The sequence below is a fragment of the Ciconia boyciana genome, chromosome 8, assembly GCF_034638445.1.
Source record: "Ciconia boyciana chromosome 8, ASM3463844v1, whole genome shotgun sequence".
NCBI classification, from domain to species: Eukaryota; Metazoa; Chordata; class Aves; order Ciconiiformes; family Ciconiidae; genus Ciconia; species Ciconia boyciana.
In genome coordinates this window covers 30,230,908-30,249,367 of record NC_132941.1, presented here as the reverse complement: position 1 = coordinate 30,249,367, position 18,460 = coordinate 30,230,908, and the positions used below count along the sequence as shown (strand labels likewise).

Here is an 18,460-nt window from a genome sequence, read left to right as displayed (position 1 = left end):
TGGCAGTGGCAAAATTTGCCAGCTAATGGTAGCAATAAGTATGTGGAAAGGAGAAAGTACATGAAGTAACCAGGCTTGTGGTTTCCTATGAGCTTCTAAGGCTTTCTTTGAGAGCATCACTAAGAATTATGCATCCTCATAAAAAGGCCCTGGGCCAAAAGACTGAAGAAGAGAGCTACTTCATAAAATTCTGACATTTGCTGACAATTATCTTCTCCTTTAATACAATTTTGTCACTGTCCTTTTCATTTATAGTGTGAGAAAGCTGTTACCTTTTTACCCTCTAATCTTATTTCCAGGTTAAAGAGTACAGATTCTGCTTTAGTCAACTGGGTGAGTTGGAGTTATGCTAGGAAGAAACATTAGTAAGGTTTAAAATGTGTGGACTTAAAAATGAACAACTATGCTTATCAGTGTAAAACATCTAAATCCTTGTGTAATTTGCAATGTACTTTAAAGGACTAAGGCAGATCTGTCTTTGTATATTATTGAGTACCAGATGCTGACAGAAATTTACCTTCATCTGGTGGTCTCCTGCTTCTTTCTCTGGTTGTCCTCCTACAACATAATCTAGCCCACTCTAAGTGAGAGTTTAACGTTGTTGCCTCTCAAGATTTTATTCCATCACTAACTTTGTTTTTAATGACAACAAATAAAACACTTTGAAGTTCCATTTTTGTTTACAAAGTGTGTCTTGTTGACTTCACTCTCAAATGTTAAGTAATATCCCATGTGCATCTTTCACCTCAAAGCAAACTTGTGTAAAAAACTATTTAAGGGATGGAAGGCTCTTTATATCATCAGAAGAGGGAAGATAAATTACTGTTGCCCATGAACTATTGAACTACTTACTGCAATCATTCCTGGATGCAATTTCTGTTTCAAAGCATCTTAAGTGCTTTGATGAGTCCCTCTGGTGAGTCTGCTCTGCCTTCACTTCACATGATCCTGTTACCCCCCCACGTAACAGCCTGAATGCCTGTACGCATAAAAGCAGCTTGCAGGGGCTTGTGCGTGGCTTTGCTTCAGGCTGAGGCCTGCCTATTTCCTACAGCAAGAAGGCACCCATGAGGTGGCATGAGAAGTGTCTGACAACAGCTCAGACTGACACCAGCTACGAGTCGTTTGTGGGGCGGGGGACAGTGTCGAGCAGCGCGCCTGCGACGGCCAGAGGGGACCAAAGGGTAGGCACCGCCGCCACTGCAACAACTAGGCCCAGCTGCAAGATGGCGGCCCCCAGCCCCGCCCTCCCTCCGCCTGTCTCAGCCAAGATGGCGGCGGGACCCCTCCCTTCGCCTAACGGCCTCTCCGCACGCGGCAGGCCGAGTGCGCGCCCAACCGCCAGCCCGACTCCGCCCCGCGCCTGCGCGCTCGGGCCGGCCGGCGTCGTGCGGTCGCAGGCCCGGACGTAAGCAGTGTGCGCCGCCGCCTGGTGCCGTCCGCGGGGGTGGGAGCGCCTGCGCAGTGGGGGCGCGCTCGGTGCGGGAGGCTCGGAGGGGCTGGCGATGGCTCCGGCGAGGCGCCGCTCAGGTACCGGTGGCGGAAGGGGCCCGGGCGGGGCGCGGAGGCCCCGGCGCAGGCCGCGGCGGCGCCTGGAGTGGGGAGGAGCACGCCGGACGCGAGCCCGCGCTCAGGCCCGCATTGTTGGCCGGGGGCGGCGGGAGGAGGAGGAGGAGGAGGAGGAGGAGGAGGGGCGGGCGGCGGCAGCGGTGGTGGCCTCGCCGCGGCGGGGGGTGGGGAGGCGCCTGCTTCCCGCCCGCCCTGCCGGCGCCCGCCGCCTCCCTTTTCCTTTCTCCCGTGCCGTGTTTTCCGCTCCTCGGCGGCGGGGCCCGGCTACGCGGCGGGTATTTGAGGCTGCGCGCGCGCAAAAAGCAAGGGGGTTAGCGGTGCTGAGGGGAGTACAGCCGATGTTAAAAATCATCGTTGCGGGGAAGGAGCGGGCGGTTCCTCCGGCGGGTGCGGGGGGAGGGAGGCAGGCAGGCAGGCAGGCAAGTGGCGGAGTTGGTGAGCGGCCCTGCCATGTCCGCGTGGTTAACGTGCCCTTGTTCGAGGAGAGGGAACCTGAACCATGGCTGAAAGCGTACGTTGTTCTCTGCCGGCAGCGCTTCCAAACGGCGGCGTAGCGGTAGCCCTACAAAAGAAATAATAATAAAAAATAAAAATCCTTCGTTCTGCAGAGTCACCTTTTCCTTAGTCTTCGTTGGAAACTTGAATAAATTTTTGTGTTTAAATAGCGTTAGTCCCCTTGTTAAGAAGGGGAGGGTGGAGATCCTGCCTTAGGAAAATATAATAACTTGTCTTGCAACTTTTTGTGTTTCCCGCTTTTGATGCGTGTTGTCCACCAGTTTTAGGTGTGTAAAGATAATCTTTCAACACTTTTTTTTCTTTTTCTTTTTTTTTTGACCCAGAATTAAAATAGCCTGATGGTATATGTTTCAAAGATTGTAGCTGCGCTTTATTTTAATAGATCGCAGTTATAGAAGATAGACACCCAGGAGATTTTGCCTTTCGCCATGGCTCAGTTTGGAGGACAGAAGAATCCCCCTTGGGCTACTCAGTTTACAGCCACTGCAGTATCTCAGCCAGGTCAGTTTACATATCACTTAATGTTTGAACCCTGACATCTAGTAGATTTGGAGATTCCGTAGTTGGGTATACAGTTAAGAGCGGCACCATGCTAACTAACTTATTTAAATTCTATTTAAATGGTTTAAGTTGGGAGTTTTTCACACAACAGAGTCATTAAAGTTCATTACCTAATACTAGTTGTTGGGTTGGGTTTTTTTAAGGGGTGATAAGTAAAATCCCAGGTGAATTTCTGTTGATTCTTTTGGTCAGTAAACAAGATATTAAGTTACTCATATCCAAAGATGTGTAAATCAAATTCCCTTTCACCAAATTGCATTGCTCTAGATTAAATAACAACAGCGCTAATAAGGCATTACAGATTTGTTAAGTGCTGCCTGAGTTTCATTTCCCGGGCAGCCTAAATCAATGTTTACAAAATATTTTGCCTTTACTAATATATTGGACATACTTCACATAGTGGAGAGATCTCTGAAATTTGCTGCTTGGATGGGGAGGGTTGTTTTTTTTTTTTTAATGCCAGGTTAGAACTCAAGGATCCCTATAACCAAAGGTATGGCCCTGATAATGATAGAGGGTTTCCTTTAATTTAGCTAAGAAGCCTTGTTTAATCACAGGCTAGTGTATTTAAAAACCTAGCTGGCTAGATTTTAATTTTTCACATTGTTTTATAGCATAAAAGGTTTTGAGGCAGGAATGTGAAGCTTGCTGCATGGTGAATCTTGGTGCTTCCATTTCCAGTTCTGGGCTGCCTTTTTCTCTTCTTGAATACAGAGTGTTTCCTAAATATTATAGTTTCATTGTCTGATGTGAAAAGGCTTCAACAAAGCTGTGGTACTTTGACAATTCAGGATGTCAGAATGTGAGCACAGGCAGTAACCTTGTTGAAGAGATGTCTTTCTAAAGAGTTGTATGTTTTTTACAGTTGTCCTTTGCATCTTGCTCTGGTTTGATATGAAGTTGAATGACATACTCCTTTGTTGGTGGTTTTTCATCTGGGAGCTTAGCAAAAGTTGGGAATGCCTGCCATTCTTTGGAAGTGCATGTCTGGGAGGGGAAGGAAAAGAACAAATCTTTCTCCTTGACTCAGTTTTCTTTCCTGAAACAACTCCTCCATCTGCAGTTTTTACTTTGTGCACTGGTCCAATCTGAGTGCGTATCCTCAGGGAACTGCCACACGCACACACACTCTCCCCCCCCCCATGTGTTTCACAATACTTGGTCCTAGTGTGCCTTTTCCTTTTCCTCCATGCCCATTCAGTTCCACGCTCTACCTAAACTGTTTTTATACCTAACCAGCTGCCGATAAGCAGTTTTGCACTGTTTCTCTGAGTAGCTCACGCTTCCCTTATCCAAATGGCACTATTCTCCTTCTGTAAGAAATTGCTTAACAGCTGGAAAGGGTTGGCATTGTGAACATGGGAGAGACAAACTTTGCTTTTGGTTCTTGTGTCTGACTGGGTGATACCTTGGAGTGATCAAAGAATGGCAGCATCTGGGCCAGAGTATTCTTGATATGTTGGCTGATGTGACAGCTAGTGCATCAAAAAAACTGGTGGAAGACTGAAGGCCAGCTCCATGTCCTGTTTCAGAGGGAAAGCTGCATAAAACGTGCTGAAGGGGAGGAGCTGGCAGCCATCTTAGACCTTGCTGAGCTAGGACCAGAAGGGGGCCCTGGAGAAGAGGTGGATGGAGCAAGGGCACTAAAGCACACACCAACTTCTTATCCATTTTCCTGTTCCTATGACTCTGCCTTTGGTTAGCCTACTTCTGACTATCTTAAGTTAAATTAAGTGCAAAATTTAATTGGGATAGGAGTAGTCAGCATCAGTTGCTGTGGCATTTTTTTCACCTGCTCAATGAGGACAGTATCTCCAGGGATTTTTAGCTGTTCATCTGATCCAGCAGCACCTGACTCAAACATGAAAGCCATTAAAGACTAATGCTTGGTTGCACTTTTGCCTTCTTCCTGTGCTAGTTCCGCCTTCCTTCATGTTCCTAGTGTCACTCTTCACACTGTAGTATCTTCTCTCCAGTATCACTTGAAGGCATTTAGCTCCTTGTGTCCTTCTATGCAGTCCTTTCCTATTCGTACTGCAATACACAATCACTGTGTCTGTGTCCTCTTTCTTCCCTGTCTGTACTACTGAATCCAGTGCCCAGGATTCTGTTGCCCAGCTCCTGTTTTAGTACCCATGTACATACTTGTTCCCCTGCTTTTTTTATTGGCAGTTCTGATTTATAACGATTTATAATACAGCGCATAGGAAACTTCTTTTGAAAAGTATTCAGTGCTCTTTGGCCCTGTTGAGACCTGAAGAACAGTGTTTACCGTTGAACTGCAGCTAAGTAGTCACCTTTCATGCACCTTTCAACATGAAGCTATGACTGTCCAGCTAGGTTGCTTGCCTGATGAAGATGGATGCTGTCAGTGCTTAGGTATGCTGACTGGCATGTACTACTTCTCACCTGCGGCTGCGCTCAAGAAGTTGTGCAGATTGGCTTACCCTTGTGAAGCTCAATGTTCATAAACTGATTTAAAAGAACTACATTTACCAAACTCTTACTTTTTTTTCAGACTATTGGCAACAGCTGTTATATATATTTATGCATGCCAGCTGCTTTTATCCAAGTGTCAGGTTCCTTCTCCAAAGCATCAAGGTGCTTAGGTATGGGGGAAAGAGATCTTGATTTTTATAACATAAGCAACATGATATATAGCTTTTTCCTAAGCTGTTGTCAAAAATGGTGAGTGATGGTGTTATAAACCCAGTTTGATAATTGCAAAAAGGTAATTTCAGGGGTGGGGGTTTTTTGGTTTTTGTGGGGTTTGTGTTGGGTTTTTTTAATTTTATTTTTATTGCTGACTTGGATGCTGTCTTGGCCATCCCTGCTGAAGAAGTAACTAGATGAGTTAAGGCTCTTAATTATTAAGGTGTGACACTCCAAGGTAGTTGTAGAGTGACATGCTGTGTAATGAAGGGTTCCTAGGATCCCTTTGGGATAGCTTACTAATTACTGTCTGTGCCTGTGGTGTTAGAAGAGAGATGGGTAATTCCAGGTGCCAGCAAAGATCTATGTGTGAAGAGAGACTCCTACTTGTAACACAGTGAAATTGTTTCTCTACTCCTTGTCTCATGGTTTTGTGCATCACATGACTAAAACCAGAATAAAGTCCCTGCTATGCTGATTAAGCATTGTTAAAGCATAAATTAAATCATGCCTCCTACAGAAAATTAAAGTTTAAAAAATTAAAAATCGTAAAATTCCTAGATAGCACTGATTGCTTTTTGCAAGTACGCTTTATACTTTTAATTTGCATAATGATGTGCAAGTTCCTGATACGCCTGCAAAGGAGAATCCCCTCCTGTTCTCTCAGCTATTAGTTTTTGATATGTCTTTAGTCTGTATCACAGTTCTTGGCATATGCTGTTTTCAGGGTTATGATTTCTGGTTGCATAGTGAAGCCTGTTTTTATAGAACTGTAGTCAAGGGGAAGTCCTAGCTAATGCTGCGTTCTGGCTGATTGGTGTCATTGTCTTTGCTATATCAAGACTTTATTTCATTAGAGTGGAGAACAGTGCACCTGATGAAAGAAGAAGTGCTTGAAGCTCAGTATCTTGTTATTGCTGGTGGCCCCTACGAGGTGACTAAAGGAAAATGTAAGAATAGGACAAGCATGCAGTGGATCTCAGAGCCACTAAGAAATAGTAGCTGATGCACAATTTGCTGGCTTGCTATAAACGGATGTCCTGTGATAAATATGCTGAGCCTAGTTTCTATTGTGTGCCTGTTAAAAGGAATTTTTTTTTTTTGAGTAGGTTGTATGATGTTTGTATTGCAAGTGTGTTAAGCTTGAAGAAACTTAAAAAACCAAGGACCCAAACTCATAATTTCTGATGACTGTGAAAAGTGTCCAAAGCCCTGGACAGGGTACTCCTTTACTGTAATCCTAATAAATCTACATCACTTACCAAGGAGATAAACGTAGCTACATACTTTGAAGGTGTTTCCCTAATCTTAAAGGGTCTCTGGAATTTAGAAGCAGCAAGAGGGACTACTAAATACTGTCTTTGCGTTTGGTACAACAGATATTTCTGTTACCTAGAAAGATGCTTGAGCTGCAGCCCAGGACTCCCATTTCTATCCAGACCCTTTCAGATGGACATGCCATGCAGTATTTGGTACAAATGGAAGTTGTTTAGACTGCATTTGAAGGAAGTCATCTCCATCACTGTCCTTACTGAGATAATTACAAATCCTGAGAAGCTATTGTTTGTCACTGCAGATGCTTGTTGCCAATAATAATAATATGGCAGTCAGATGTCAATTCCACACTCAGTCTGTGATTCATTCTGTCTCTTTTTCTGTGTGATTTTTCCTTTTTCTTTTTTTTTTTTTTTTAACTAGTAATGCAAACACAGTCGCCTATTTAATTGGAGCCTGTTTGACTGAGAAGAGTGCATAGATGAAAGGTAGTCACATTAAACTCCTGGAATACTTCGGGGCAAATCAGTAGGAACAAGATACAGCTTTGAAAAACTTGTTACTACAGGTGTTATCCTTTGAGGGGATCTCAGCAGTCTTTTGTCTTTGCCCTTTGTTAGTAAGTTGATCTGCAGTGTTGTGTTGTAGATTATGTGATACTCAGTTAATATTAAATACTTGTAAAGTGATGATAGAGGTGGCAATTTTTATTTTTATTTTTCCTTTCCCTTCAATGAACAAAATGGGGTAAGAGTCTTAGGGTGGGCTGGGAATTATTTGAGACAATTATGGGTTATGCTGGAAGGAAAATTGTCATAGTGGAAACTGAAGAGCAGAGCAACCCCAAGATCTGGTTTTGGGAGCAAGCATGTTAATATTTTTGTGGGTATCCTTGGTACAAAAAGTAGGAGAGAACTTGTGAGTCTTGATGATGCTTCCCAACTCCATCCCCCTGTGTTGGTACAACATTGGAGTAGAACATTAGACTGAATGACAATAGCTAACATAGTTGAACAGATTCAAATGTGAAGTGAGTTTCTGCACTAATAGGAATTTCTGCTCAGCATGTGGAAATAAGAGGAGATTAATGCATTGGTTATTTGCCTTGAGTGAGCCAGCAAAGTAATGCAGCCAAGAAAAGTGAAAGTTGTCCCAGGATGCAGCAGCAAAGCATTTTCATTAGATTTAAAGGTCTGTTTAAGGGGTGTTATGTGAGGCATTGGTGAGGTTCCAGATGAGAGTGTGTTTCTGGATGGTAAAAAATGCACATTCAAATTGGAGTTGATGGACAAGCAGGAGGCAAGAAGATCAAGAGAATGGAGGGCCTGTCACGGGAGAAGCCTCAGATTTAGCTTGCTTGGCTTCTAAAGAAACCCGAATGCTGGAGCTTGCAAGGGAAAAAATTAATATAACAGTCTAAATACTGTAATTTTGCTGCACTATGGAATACTTGATTTCACTATTAAAATAGTATTACTTCCTGGAATACTTATGTGACAATATTTGATACAGATCATAGTGATGGTGATTATTTTCACTGTTGCTTATATATTTCTTCCATGTTTCATTCCAAAATTGTAAGATGATCAGTGCCATCAACTTGTTTTCTGAAGATTGTACTCTGCTGGAAAGAACAGCGTGGTAGAGAGGATTACCTTATTCAGGGTCTGTTGAGTTGGTTACAGCATTTTTGTATATTCTATGGTGATGATCACCAACTACAAGCAATCTCTTACTACATCCCTGGGTCAGGAATGACAGCTTCATTTTGGATCAGTAAGAATAGTGTGGAGTACAAATTCTGCAGGAATAATATGGTAAATCTGTTCTTCTTTTCATTGTGCCTCTAATGGCTTTGGAAGAGAAAGGAACCCTGTTCAGCTTGAATGTTCTTCAGTTCTGAAGGTGGCTGGCTGGCCTGTTTTTTGCTGGCAATATGTTTCCCTGCTGAGTTTCTCTTTGGTTTTATTTAGACATGTGGACTAGACTGATAGCTTGATGAAGTGATATTTGATCATGCAGCTGCAGATAACTTTTTTAAAAAACTCCTGCCAAAGAGGGAGCAGGTTTCCAGATATGTTTGCAATTCTTCGCTCAGATTTGCATTGTGCAGGGCTCTTGTCCCCAAAAGTTCTATCTGTAATACTTAAGCATACCTTGTTTGGAAGTATTGCATGCATAAGAAGCATAGTACGTGGATAGCTGCTTCTGGTGATTTGCTTAATCTTCTGCAGTGAATTAAAAGCTGATATGACAATAAAATAAACTAATCGTTCCTTCCAGGCAGTTTGAGTCTGAGCAGCACAAACCCTTCCTAGTGAGTGCTGGAGAGAGCTTGAGTTGGTCCCTTTATATGTGGGGACCAATTAAACTCCCTGTTGTTATAAGGCTATTCCTTCTCTACCAGCCCCCACATCTACAAAATCCAGCTCACTCAGGGACAAAGACAGTACTGAGTGAAGCGAAGCCTTGTGCCTTTTCAGAGGACACGTTCCATAAGCCTCCATTTCATAGCTGCTATTACAGTAAAGATTTCTCTTGCCCTCAGGTGGAATGAAATATGTTAATTTACAGAACAGAGCAACAATCTTCATCTGGCTCATCCAAAACCTGAAATATTTTCAAGAAAGAATACAGTGTGTGTATGGTGGGGGTGGGCGCAGATGGGAATGACAACTACTAGAGCTATAAAATCATGAGCAACTTGAGAGAAGGAAATTAAGTGGTCTCTGTGCCTCTGCTGTGGTATACTATTTGTAAATGAATTTAGAAGAGAAGCTAGTGAGGTGTGATCCTTTATCTTGAATTTTGGCATTGGATTTATCTACTTCGTGAGCCTGACTCAAGAGTGAAGCGTCACATACTGCATCTAGTATAACTGTCGGATACCTCAGATGTTTGAAGTTGCTCTTAGTACTTACTCTGTGTGTTCTCTTTTCAGCTGCTCTTGGTGTACAGCAGCCATCGCTGCTTGGAGCCTCTCCTACAATATACACCCAGCAGACGGCATTGGCAGCAGCAGGCCTAACTACGCAAACACCAACGAACTATCAGCTAACTCAGACAGCTGCTTTACAGCAGCAGGCTGCAGCTGCAGCAGCTGCATTACAGCAGGTAAAGAAAAAGGAGCATTTGCTGTTGACTGTATGAACTTTAACAATATAAAACAGTGGCTTTGTAAAGCTAAACTACCCAGGAGAAAAGCAGAATGGGAAATGGTGAACATTGCAGTATAAACCTGTTTTAAAAAACAGTGGGATTTTAGGTCTACAGCTATCAATAGTTGTATTAATCTGTGAAGGTGGGAGTTTTGGCTCTGGAGGTGCTGACTTTTAGCTATGGAAAGCCTTTTGGGAAATTTTGCTGCACCTAAACTGAGAATCTCAAGTTTCAAGTATCTTCCATCACTATATGTATCCGTAGTAGCATTTTGCATGATTTCATACTGTGCCATAGATACTGTATAAGTGTCAGGCTTAGCAAAAATTGCTGATTTTAGCTGGAAAGAGTACATCAGAGTCCACTCTAAAGGCTAAGAATATTTGTTATGAAAGTAATATATGTTGATACTCTTACTTATGTATTGTATTAGAATTGTTAAATGTGAATAGTTTCTGTCTAAAACTTGCTTAGCAGATAACTTGTATTTGCTATTATTGGGGTAATAATACTTCCTGTTTATGAGATATTTTGCTTTTATCTGTTTCAGCAATATTCACAACCTCAGCAGACTCTCTATAGTGTACAGCAACAGGTTTGTCTGATTCTTACTGTGTACATCAGAAATAACTTTAAAAATAATATTGGTTGTGTGTCTTTTAGGATTTGTCTCCAAAATCATCCTCGTATGGGAAGTTGTTAAAGAAACTAAGTAATATTTTTTTGTAGTGAAAGAGAGCTTGAAGTTCATAAACTTGGAGAGACCTATCCAGAATGGAAGCCTGCCTACCTTCATGCAAAAAGGAAATTTAAAAATACATACTATTCCATGTGTACATGATTCCTGCTAACTTTGCTCTAAACAGGGCCGTGTATTTTAACTGCTGGAAAGATGCTGTCCAAAAAAAGTTCCCTTTACCTTTTTTTATGGTCTTTGAACTTAACAGGATTTTGAAAAAGAATAAAAGGACATGGAAATTACAGGCCTAAGCTTCTCCAGCTGCCAAAACTTTTTTTGGTATTGCTATTAACTTTCAGTTACAAAAAAAACAGCAATCCTGCTTACTGGATAAACCTGGATTATACAATCTTAAAATTAACCACATGAGCACAATTTTATGCATACTGCTGAAATGACCAAACCCCAAAGGACTATTAACTGACTCAGATTAAGCAAAAACTCTTACTTGTAAAGAGGAGGTAAAATTGTACAATTTCCTTAAGCATATAAAATTAATTTATAACTTTATTTATTTTAAGTTGCAGCAACCTCAGCAGACCCTTTTAACTCAGGTTAGTTTGGTTTTATTGTTTGGTCTTCATCCCCAAACACAGATAATGCAAGAGTGCAAATTTGTGGCATCTTGGGTAGTTTAATCTGTAAAATGAACTAATATGAATGGACATTTTATTGGTACAGGTTTGTTTTATCCAGATGTTAAAATATGCATAGCCTTGGTTTCAAAAATTAATGACAACTACTTTTCCATAATCTTGAAGGGAATATGTGTGTTGATTACATTATAATTTTTTTGTGTGCGTGAACTTCAAATGTTCAGTTGTTTTGCAGTACATAACAAACTGGGAGAATTTGAGAAGGAATTTAACTTTCTGTGTTAACAGTATTGCAGTATGTATATAGAGAGGTTTAAAAAGAATCCTGCTGAGTTTGACAGGTTTAAAACATGCAACCATTTAACACACTGTAAGTTGCTGTAGTTCCATTTTCACTTAACCTTTTAAACATGCTTTTAAAAAAGGTAAAAATAGGTTACTTAATTTCATTGTCTTACTGTGTTCTGCTTTTGTAAGAAGGCAAGCACGTGAATTGTTGAGTTAAGGAAGGGTTCGTGTTAGCCTCAACCTTTACTGGCGTCCAACACTACAGTTGGGATATAAATGGAGAATAATCTCTTTAAGTGTGTATTCCTAGCAAAGTTAGGAAATTACCTCCTCTTCAGGCCCACTGTATGGGTTACCTGTAAACAGACTTCACAGACTTCATTTTTAACACAGACTTCATTTTTTTTTCTACACCATGTGTGTATTTTGGGGAAGTTGACTTTTTAAAAAGAAAAGGATAAACAAAGCCAGTCTTCATTCAAAGTAGGAAAAAAGTAATCTAAAAAAAAAAAAACAAAACACCAAAACCCAACTTCCACATTCTGAAAATCTCTATTCAGAGTAATTGCTTTAGAGACATTTTAAACTCCTGTCTACATGGGTAAAGGAACTGTTCCTTGTAGCTATGTCAGCTGGTTGTAAGATTTATAATTTGCTTTATTTTGCTTACAGCCAGCTGTTGCGCTACCTACCAGTCTTAGCCTGTCTACTCCTCAACCGGCAGCCCAGATAACTGTTTCTTATCCAGCACCCCGGTCAAGTCAACAGCAAACCCAACCACAAAAGCAGCGTGTCTTCACTGGGGTAGTTACTAAACTACATGATACGTTTGGTTTTGTAGATGAAGATGTCTTTTTTCAACTTAGGTAAGATGTAAATACTTGCCTGCAGATGTACTCTGTGATACCCTCACTAAATAAAAGCTTTATATTATTGCATTCTAATTCTGTGACTCCATTGACAGTGCCTGCAGTTAGTATGTTTTTTCTGTCAACACTGAAAGTCAGATGGTCAAATAAGTTAATGGACACTAGATGTGAGTTCCTTTATGTGAATTTTTGAGTTTTCTTAATGCAAAACCCAAAGCTGAGAGACTCAGAAGGTACTAAGCTCCTTATAATATGAAATTGCAGAATTTGTGGGTGGTTAAATGCATATAACTTGCTATCTGCCAATCTTAACTCAGTACTGTTTAGGGAACTTCTGCTTTTGGGCCAAAGATGGGAATTGAATTCCTGTGCATACTCCAAACAGAAGCAGATAGTACTTTCACTGAATTTGGGGGTAGATGTTGTTCCTATAAGCTTTTTTTAATGAACTTTATCTACTTTCTCTCATCCTAAAATGTAACTTGCAAATGTAAAAATAGCTAAATAAGACTCTCACAGTACATTTTCTGTAATATTTGCAGTGCTGTTAAAGGAAAGACACCTCAGGTGGGTGACAGAGTTTTGGTAGAAGCTACTTACAATCCTAATATGCCATTCAAATGGAATGCACAAAGGATCCAGACACTTCCAAATCAGGTATTTGGGGTTACCCAGTGTAACTTGTACTGACTGCTTCTGGTTCAAGCTTACTCACAACTCATTTTCTCTTCTGCTGTTAGAACCAGACGCAAGCTCAGCCATTACTGAAGACACCTCCAGCAGTTCTTCAGCCCATTGCACAGCAGACAGCGTTCAGTGTTCAGGCACAGCCACAGCCACAGTCCTTGTTGCAGGCACAGATATCAGCAGCTTCAATCACACCTTTGCTTCAGACACAGCCTCAGCCATTACTGCAGCAGCCACAGCAGAAAGGTGCTCCTTCAGTGCACAAAGTTTGTTGTAGTCCTTCCGGTGCTTAGTGTGTGATTATTATTTTTTTGTTAGTCTGAAGACTGAAGTAATGGTTGAAATAATATAGAAAGGACCCTATAGAATTTTCAGGTTGAATATGCATCTTCCTGCAGCTATATGCAGGGCACATTGCCTGCAATAGCTCAAGAATCACCTGGTTAGTGAAATCCCCATGAACTCCTGTTCATACTAAGATTTCATAATCTGAAAGCAAATTCAATGTAGTTTTTATTCTGACACTTTAACAGACAAGTTGGGGAGTTGAAACTATTAATGGCAGTGTAGTTCTTCAGCATCTTCTGGAGTGTTCAAAAAGATCAGGTTTAACACAGTTGTATTGTTAAAACTATTATTTCTGTATTTGTGTTTTATTTATTTCAGTTAGCCAAGTTGGCACTTGAGAGAAGAAACGCTGCCGAACATGGCAAATCTAAAACAAAGGTTGTTTTGGGGTCACTTGAACTTTCAGTGGCTGAAGAATCAGTAATAGGATCAATAATAAGATAAAATTAAGACTTGTCTTACCCACAGTAAAAGCAAGGGGAGAAGATCTGTAGCTATTACCTAAGCAGAACTGTTTTGGATAAATGCTTATTAGTCCTAGTTGTTCATTGGTGTTTAGTAATGTTTGCTCCATTTACAATCAGTTGGTTAAATGTCTTGAGACAGCAAAAGTATGTGCTGGGGGGTTGATGCAGCAGTATAATAAATTGATTTAAGAATAATTTTTCAGGAAGCTAATTGTTTTTACCTATGAATGGCCTCAAAAATAAACTTTAGGTTTTCTTTAATCGAATGAGTAGGTAGTATATCTATCTTAAAACAAAGTCCTTTTCCAAGAGAAGGGTTAGCTGTTTGCTGTGATAGCTTCTATCTTAAGATGCTTTTAAACGAATTTCACTTATTAGAGTCTCAGTTTGCATCAGTAAAGAAAAGCATAGATCTCTTGAGTTTCTTGGGGTGGGTGTTATTAATAAATAGATTTATTTGACTTGAGTTAGTTTAGAAAATGTACACAAGTGAAACAACTGTAAAGCAGCAATGTTTGTAAAGTGTAGATAGTTTCCCCCTATTACATATTGATCTTGTAAATTTTTCTTTCAGGTGGTTTGTTACAGCCCCCTGTTCGTCTAGTTTCACAGCCTCAACCAGCTCGAAGATTAGACCCACCATCCAGATTTTCCGGGAGGAATGACAGAGGAGGAGACCCTATGCCAAACCGAAAAGATGACAGGAGGTATGTTGTAGAAGACTGGACTATAATCAAAGCATTACGTAAAGACCTGTCTTCGAACAGAGCTGAGCTTCTTGCTCCACAGTGAGTCGGTGATAAGCATAAATGGCTTTACCGTTAGATATTAGTGAAGAGTTCTTGTCTATCTGAAATTAAGGAATTGCATAATCAATCTCTTGTAAAGAGACAGTGTACCTATTGAGGAACTTCTCTCCTTTTGTGAGTCATCTCTGACAGGTCTAGTTTCTGTTGTGCTAGAAACTATTTTGTGTTACCAGCATGCAAAAATATTTGTATCTTGTATGCATTTTTTTTTAAGTCGTGAAAGAGAACGAGAGAGACGTAGGTCCCGGGAAAGGTCACCCCAGAGAAAACGCTCCAGAGAGAGATCACCTAGACGAGAGAGGGAGAGGTCGCCTCGAAGACCACGACGTGTTGTTCCTCGTTACACAGTTCAGTTTTCCAAGTTTTCATTGGACTGGTATGTTTATAGTGCCAGATGTTTACCTACTTCTCACTTTAATTGTGGGCACAGATTACTGTCAGCCATGTCAACATGTGTGTGTAGTGAGTGTTAAATGATGATATTAACTTTAAAGAAAGATCAAATATGTAATGGCTAAGAACCTTGTATGATAAACTTTTTCTCGGTTGTTTATTATTTTTGAATGCTACTGCAAAATACCTTTATAACCCTGTTTAATAAATATTCCCTAATACGCAGACACCTTAATCAGAAGAGTGTTTAGTAGTTACTTGTTTTTAAACTTCAATCCATTACACTCTATCTTAAATATATTGCTCTTTAAATTTTATGTATATAGTATTAAACATACAATGGTTGTATTTCCAATTAATATACCTCTTAATTATGTGCTTTATTAGTGGTTCTTTTATTGCTGTATCTTTCAAATAATGTTGTCTATTTCAGCCGTAGCTGTGATATGATGGAGCTGAGGAGGCGTTACCAGAACTTGTATATCCCAAGCGATTTCTTTGATGCTCAGTTTACATGGGTGGATGCTTTTCCTATGTCTAGACCATTTCAGCTGGGAAACTACTGTAATTTTTACGTAATGCATAGAGAAGTAGATCCTATAGATAAAAACGCTGCTGTCCTTGATCCACCCGATGCTGATCATCTATACAGTGCAAAGGTTTGTACGGGTTTCTGGTATTATGACTATTCATTAGAAATTTTTTTTACCAATAGGGTGAAAAAGTCAGTATAACTGAACTGAAAATATTCTACATCTATTTGAGCAAAATACAGCATTTTAAACTTTTCAGTAAAGAGCTAGTATGTAGAGCTTGAACCATGACTGAAATTCAGTTTGTTTTTCCTGTTACTAGAGCTGTCCTAAATCTTGTTTTTACTGAGGTCTCTTCCATTCTCTGCACCCAGTTGCACTGATCTGAGTATAGGAAAGAAAGCCAGCTCCTGCAAGATCTCTGAATGTATTTCATAGGCAATTCATTATGGATAGTTAATGGAGGCTTTTTTTTTTCCCCCTCCTTTAGGGGTCCTTTTTGTGCAGTTTGTGCTCTTCTGTTTAGTGATATTTTCTTTCTTTCTTCTTTCAGATTCATCTCAATATTTATTATTTTGTTGAAAGTAGATTCAGCATATTGGGATTATCTGAATGTCAGAAAATGCTGCACTAAGGGCTATAATGATGTATAAAAGACCTCAATGTCAAAACAAACATCTTCCTAAAAGCTGTTCCATGTGAAAGCTCTTTCATTAAAATAGGTCTGAGATTTCTAGGTCAATCTGTTTTAGAAGTATTTAATGTTAAAGATAGGTTTAGAAACAAAACTGCTTTTAACACCTGTATTTCTGAAAGACTTGACTTTACTTGCCTTCTGTGTGTAAAAACTTTGAAGCCTTTGCTCAACTACTAGACATACTGTTTTTTTCAGTGTATTGATGCAGAGCAAGAGCTCTCTTTCAGAAGGTTAAGCTTCAAAATATATTCAGTAACTGAGGAATAGCATCCTGGTTCATAATATTAACCTGTTTAGGGTATAAAGCAACCTTGTTAGATTTTATGGGGCTAATGGGAAGCTACAAGGATGCAGATGAATGTGTTGGTCAGTTCTCTTGTGATTGTGACAAAATGGAAGGAGTCAGTTACTGAAACCAGAAAGGTACTCATTGTGCTTCTTGGTATAGGGTATTTGGCATATAGTGATAACATGCAAAGCACGTTGCTTTTATATGCTTTCAGGTGGTTTGTGTTTTTTTGGTTTGGTGGGTTTTGTGGTTGGTTTGGGGGGGGGTTTTGTTTGGTTTTGTTTTTTTTTAAACGAGATCACATATTGCATCCATATGGGACAGAGGGAAATTGGTCCTTGGCAGACATTTTAATGCTCAGTTCTACAATTTTATTTTACCTTTACTTGTTCTGATTTTTTGTGACATTAAGGAAAAAGTACTGGTATGTATGTGTTTGCAAGTTGTGGTCATTGTTTACCAGTCATAGTGGGAGACCTTCACAAGACTGATCTGACTTACACAACAGGTGATGTTGATGGCTAGTCCTAGTATGGAAGATCTCTATCACAAGTCATGCGCTCTGGCTGAAGATCCCCAAGAACTTCGTGATGGATTTCAGCATCCTGCTAGACTTGTAAAGGTAAATATGCTTCAATGCCAGACACTTTTGGCAATAAAGGTTGGTTATAGAGCTTTAAAATATTTGTCAATAAGGGAGGAGTTTGTAGGCAGCTAAATTATGGCTTCATTTTTACTCTGAAGAGACCTAGTTTATATGTCAATTATTTTTGCAGTTCATGGGAGCTCCATCTTCACTGCTTTTGTATTTACAGCTTGCTTCAACTTAGTCAAACTCAAACAATAGATATTTGGAGAAACCTATATTAATTATATAATAATTAACTTTGTTAGCCTTTTTTTAAGCACTTAAACTTTTTTTAAGGGCTCAGCTGTGAAGAGAATACAAATTAAGCAACAGTTATGTAACCATTGTATTGAGTGAAATTTAACTATTCTTAAACTGAACAACCTGTAAGTGCTATGGTGTTCCAGGACAACACAGACTTATTTTCCAATTAAACTCCATCATCTTAAAGCAAATGGGAGTACTTGAATTTATAGATATAATGCTCTTGTGGTCTTACCTTTTGTAGCTTTGCTTTATCACTTTTAAGTAGGAACGTCTATAAATGTGTATCGGAATTAAGACACCATTTAAATTAGTATCTGTCTTTTGTGTTAGAAAGCTTTTAATTGCAAAGGAACAAGTCTAATAAATAAACCAATAAAGAAACTTGATGGAAAGTCTTGCAAACAAGAATGAGTGATGATGTTTTAAACCTATTCCATTTCTGAAATACTCTGTGGAAAAAAAATAACTGAACTCTTTCTTGACTGACTTTCATTTTCAGATTTCAAAATAATGTGACAGTTTACTCACGGATTTCAGTGTGTGTGCTATGAAATATTTTTGCGCTTTGGGAAAATTACTCTTTACCCCTAGTAGGGGAACATTCAGAAGACTCTTTTTGTCTAGTTTTTAGTGGGTATGAAAGGCAAAGATGAAGCTATGGCTATTGGAGGACACTGGTCCCCATCACTGGATGGACCTGATCCAGAAAAGGACCCTTCCGTGCTGATAAAGACGGCTATTCGTTGTTGCAAGGCTCTTACAGGGATTGACTTAAGTGTGTGCACACAATGGTAAGTACTGTACTGCAAAGAAAAGTACACTGTAGAAATACTTGTCTGTTACCAGAAGTTTTAAAAAAAAGGTGGAAAAACCTCTTTTTCTTTGTCGGCTGCTCTTGGTAGTGCAGATAAACTACTCAAAGGATGTTCTGTTTTGTAATAAGCTTGATTGGTGCCAACTGTGCTGAATACTGCATTAAGAACTAATTAAAAATTCTGGATTTATTTTGACATGTTATGTTGTAATTTTTTTAATGAATGTGCGTTGAAAATATTTTTCATTTTGTGCATAGCTGGAGAAGATCGTCAAGAGAACTTCATTTCATTGTTCTTTTGTTA

General features: G+C 39.9%; 1 protein-coding gene and 1 non-coding gene across 8 annotated transcripts in view; both read left to right on the top strand.

The window, feature by feature from the left end:
• Positions 1 to 1,412: 1,412 nt before the first annotated feature.
• The window catches only part of CCAR1 (cell division cycle and apoptosis regulator 1), a 29,145-nt gene continuing 12,097 nt past the window's right edge, over positions 1,413 to 18,460 (top strand). For 2 of the 7 annotated variants that reach the window (XM_072869660.1, XM_072869654.1), the window contains exons 1-13: positions 1,428 to 1,530; positions 2,468 to 2,586; positions 9,515 to 9,687; positions 10,283 to 10,327; positions 10,993 to 11,025; positions 12,028 to 12,221; positions 12,767 to 12,881; positions 12,965 to 13,157; positions 14,301 to 14,433; positions 14,750 to 14,911; positions 15,362 to 15,587; positions 16,956 to 17,069; positions 17,967 to 18,133. In XM_072869660.1, the coding sequence (XP_072725761.1) occupies positions 2,514 to 2,586; positions 9,515 to 9,687; positions 10,283 to 10,327; positions 10,993 to 11,025; positions 12,028 to 12,221; positions 12,767 to 12,881; positions 12,965 to 13,157; positions 14,301 to 14,433; positions 14,750 to 14,911; positions 15,362 to 15,587; positions 16,956 to 17,069; positions 17,967 to 18,133 (1,628 nt within the window). In that variant the 5' untranslated portion in view covers positions 1,428 to 1,530; positions 2,468 to 2,513. Of the gene's footprint in view, positions 1,531 to 1,822; positions 1,845 to 2,408; positions 2,587 to 9,514; positions 9,688 to 10,282; positions 10,328 to 10,992; positions 11,026 to 12,027; positions 12,222 to 12,766; positions 12,882 to 12,964; positions 13,158 to 14,300; positions 14,434 to 14,749; positions 14,912 to 15,361; positions 15,588 to 16,955; positions 17,070 to 17,966; positions 18,134 to 18,460 lie in introns of those variants that run through there. The other 5 variants (XM_072869655.1, XM_072869658.1, XM_072869657.1 and 2 more) reach the window with 5 other exon arrangements.
• LOC140656253 (small nucleolar RNA SNORD98) lies at positions 17,752 to 17,816 on the top strand. The gene has a single exon (XR_012044038.1). It is a non-coding gene; the product is annotated as a small nucleolar RNA SNORD98 (small nucleolar RNA).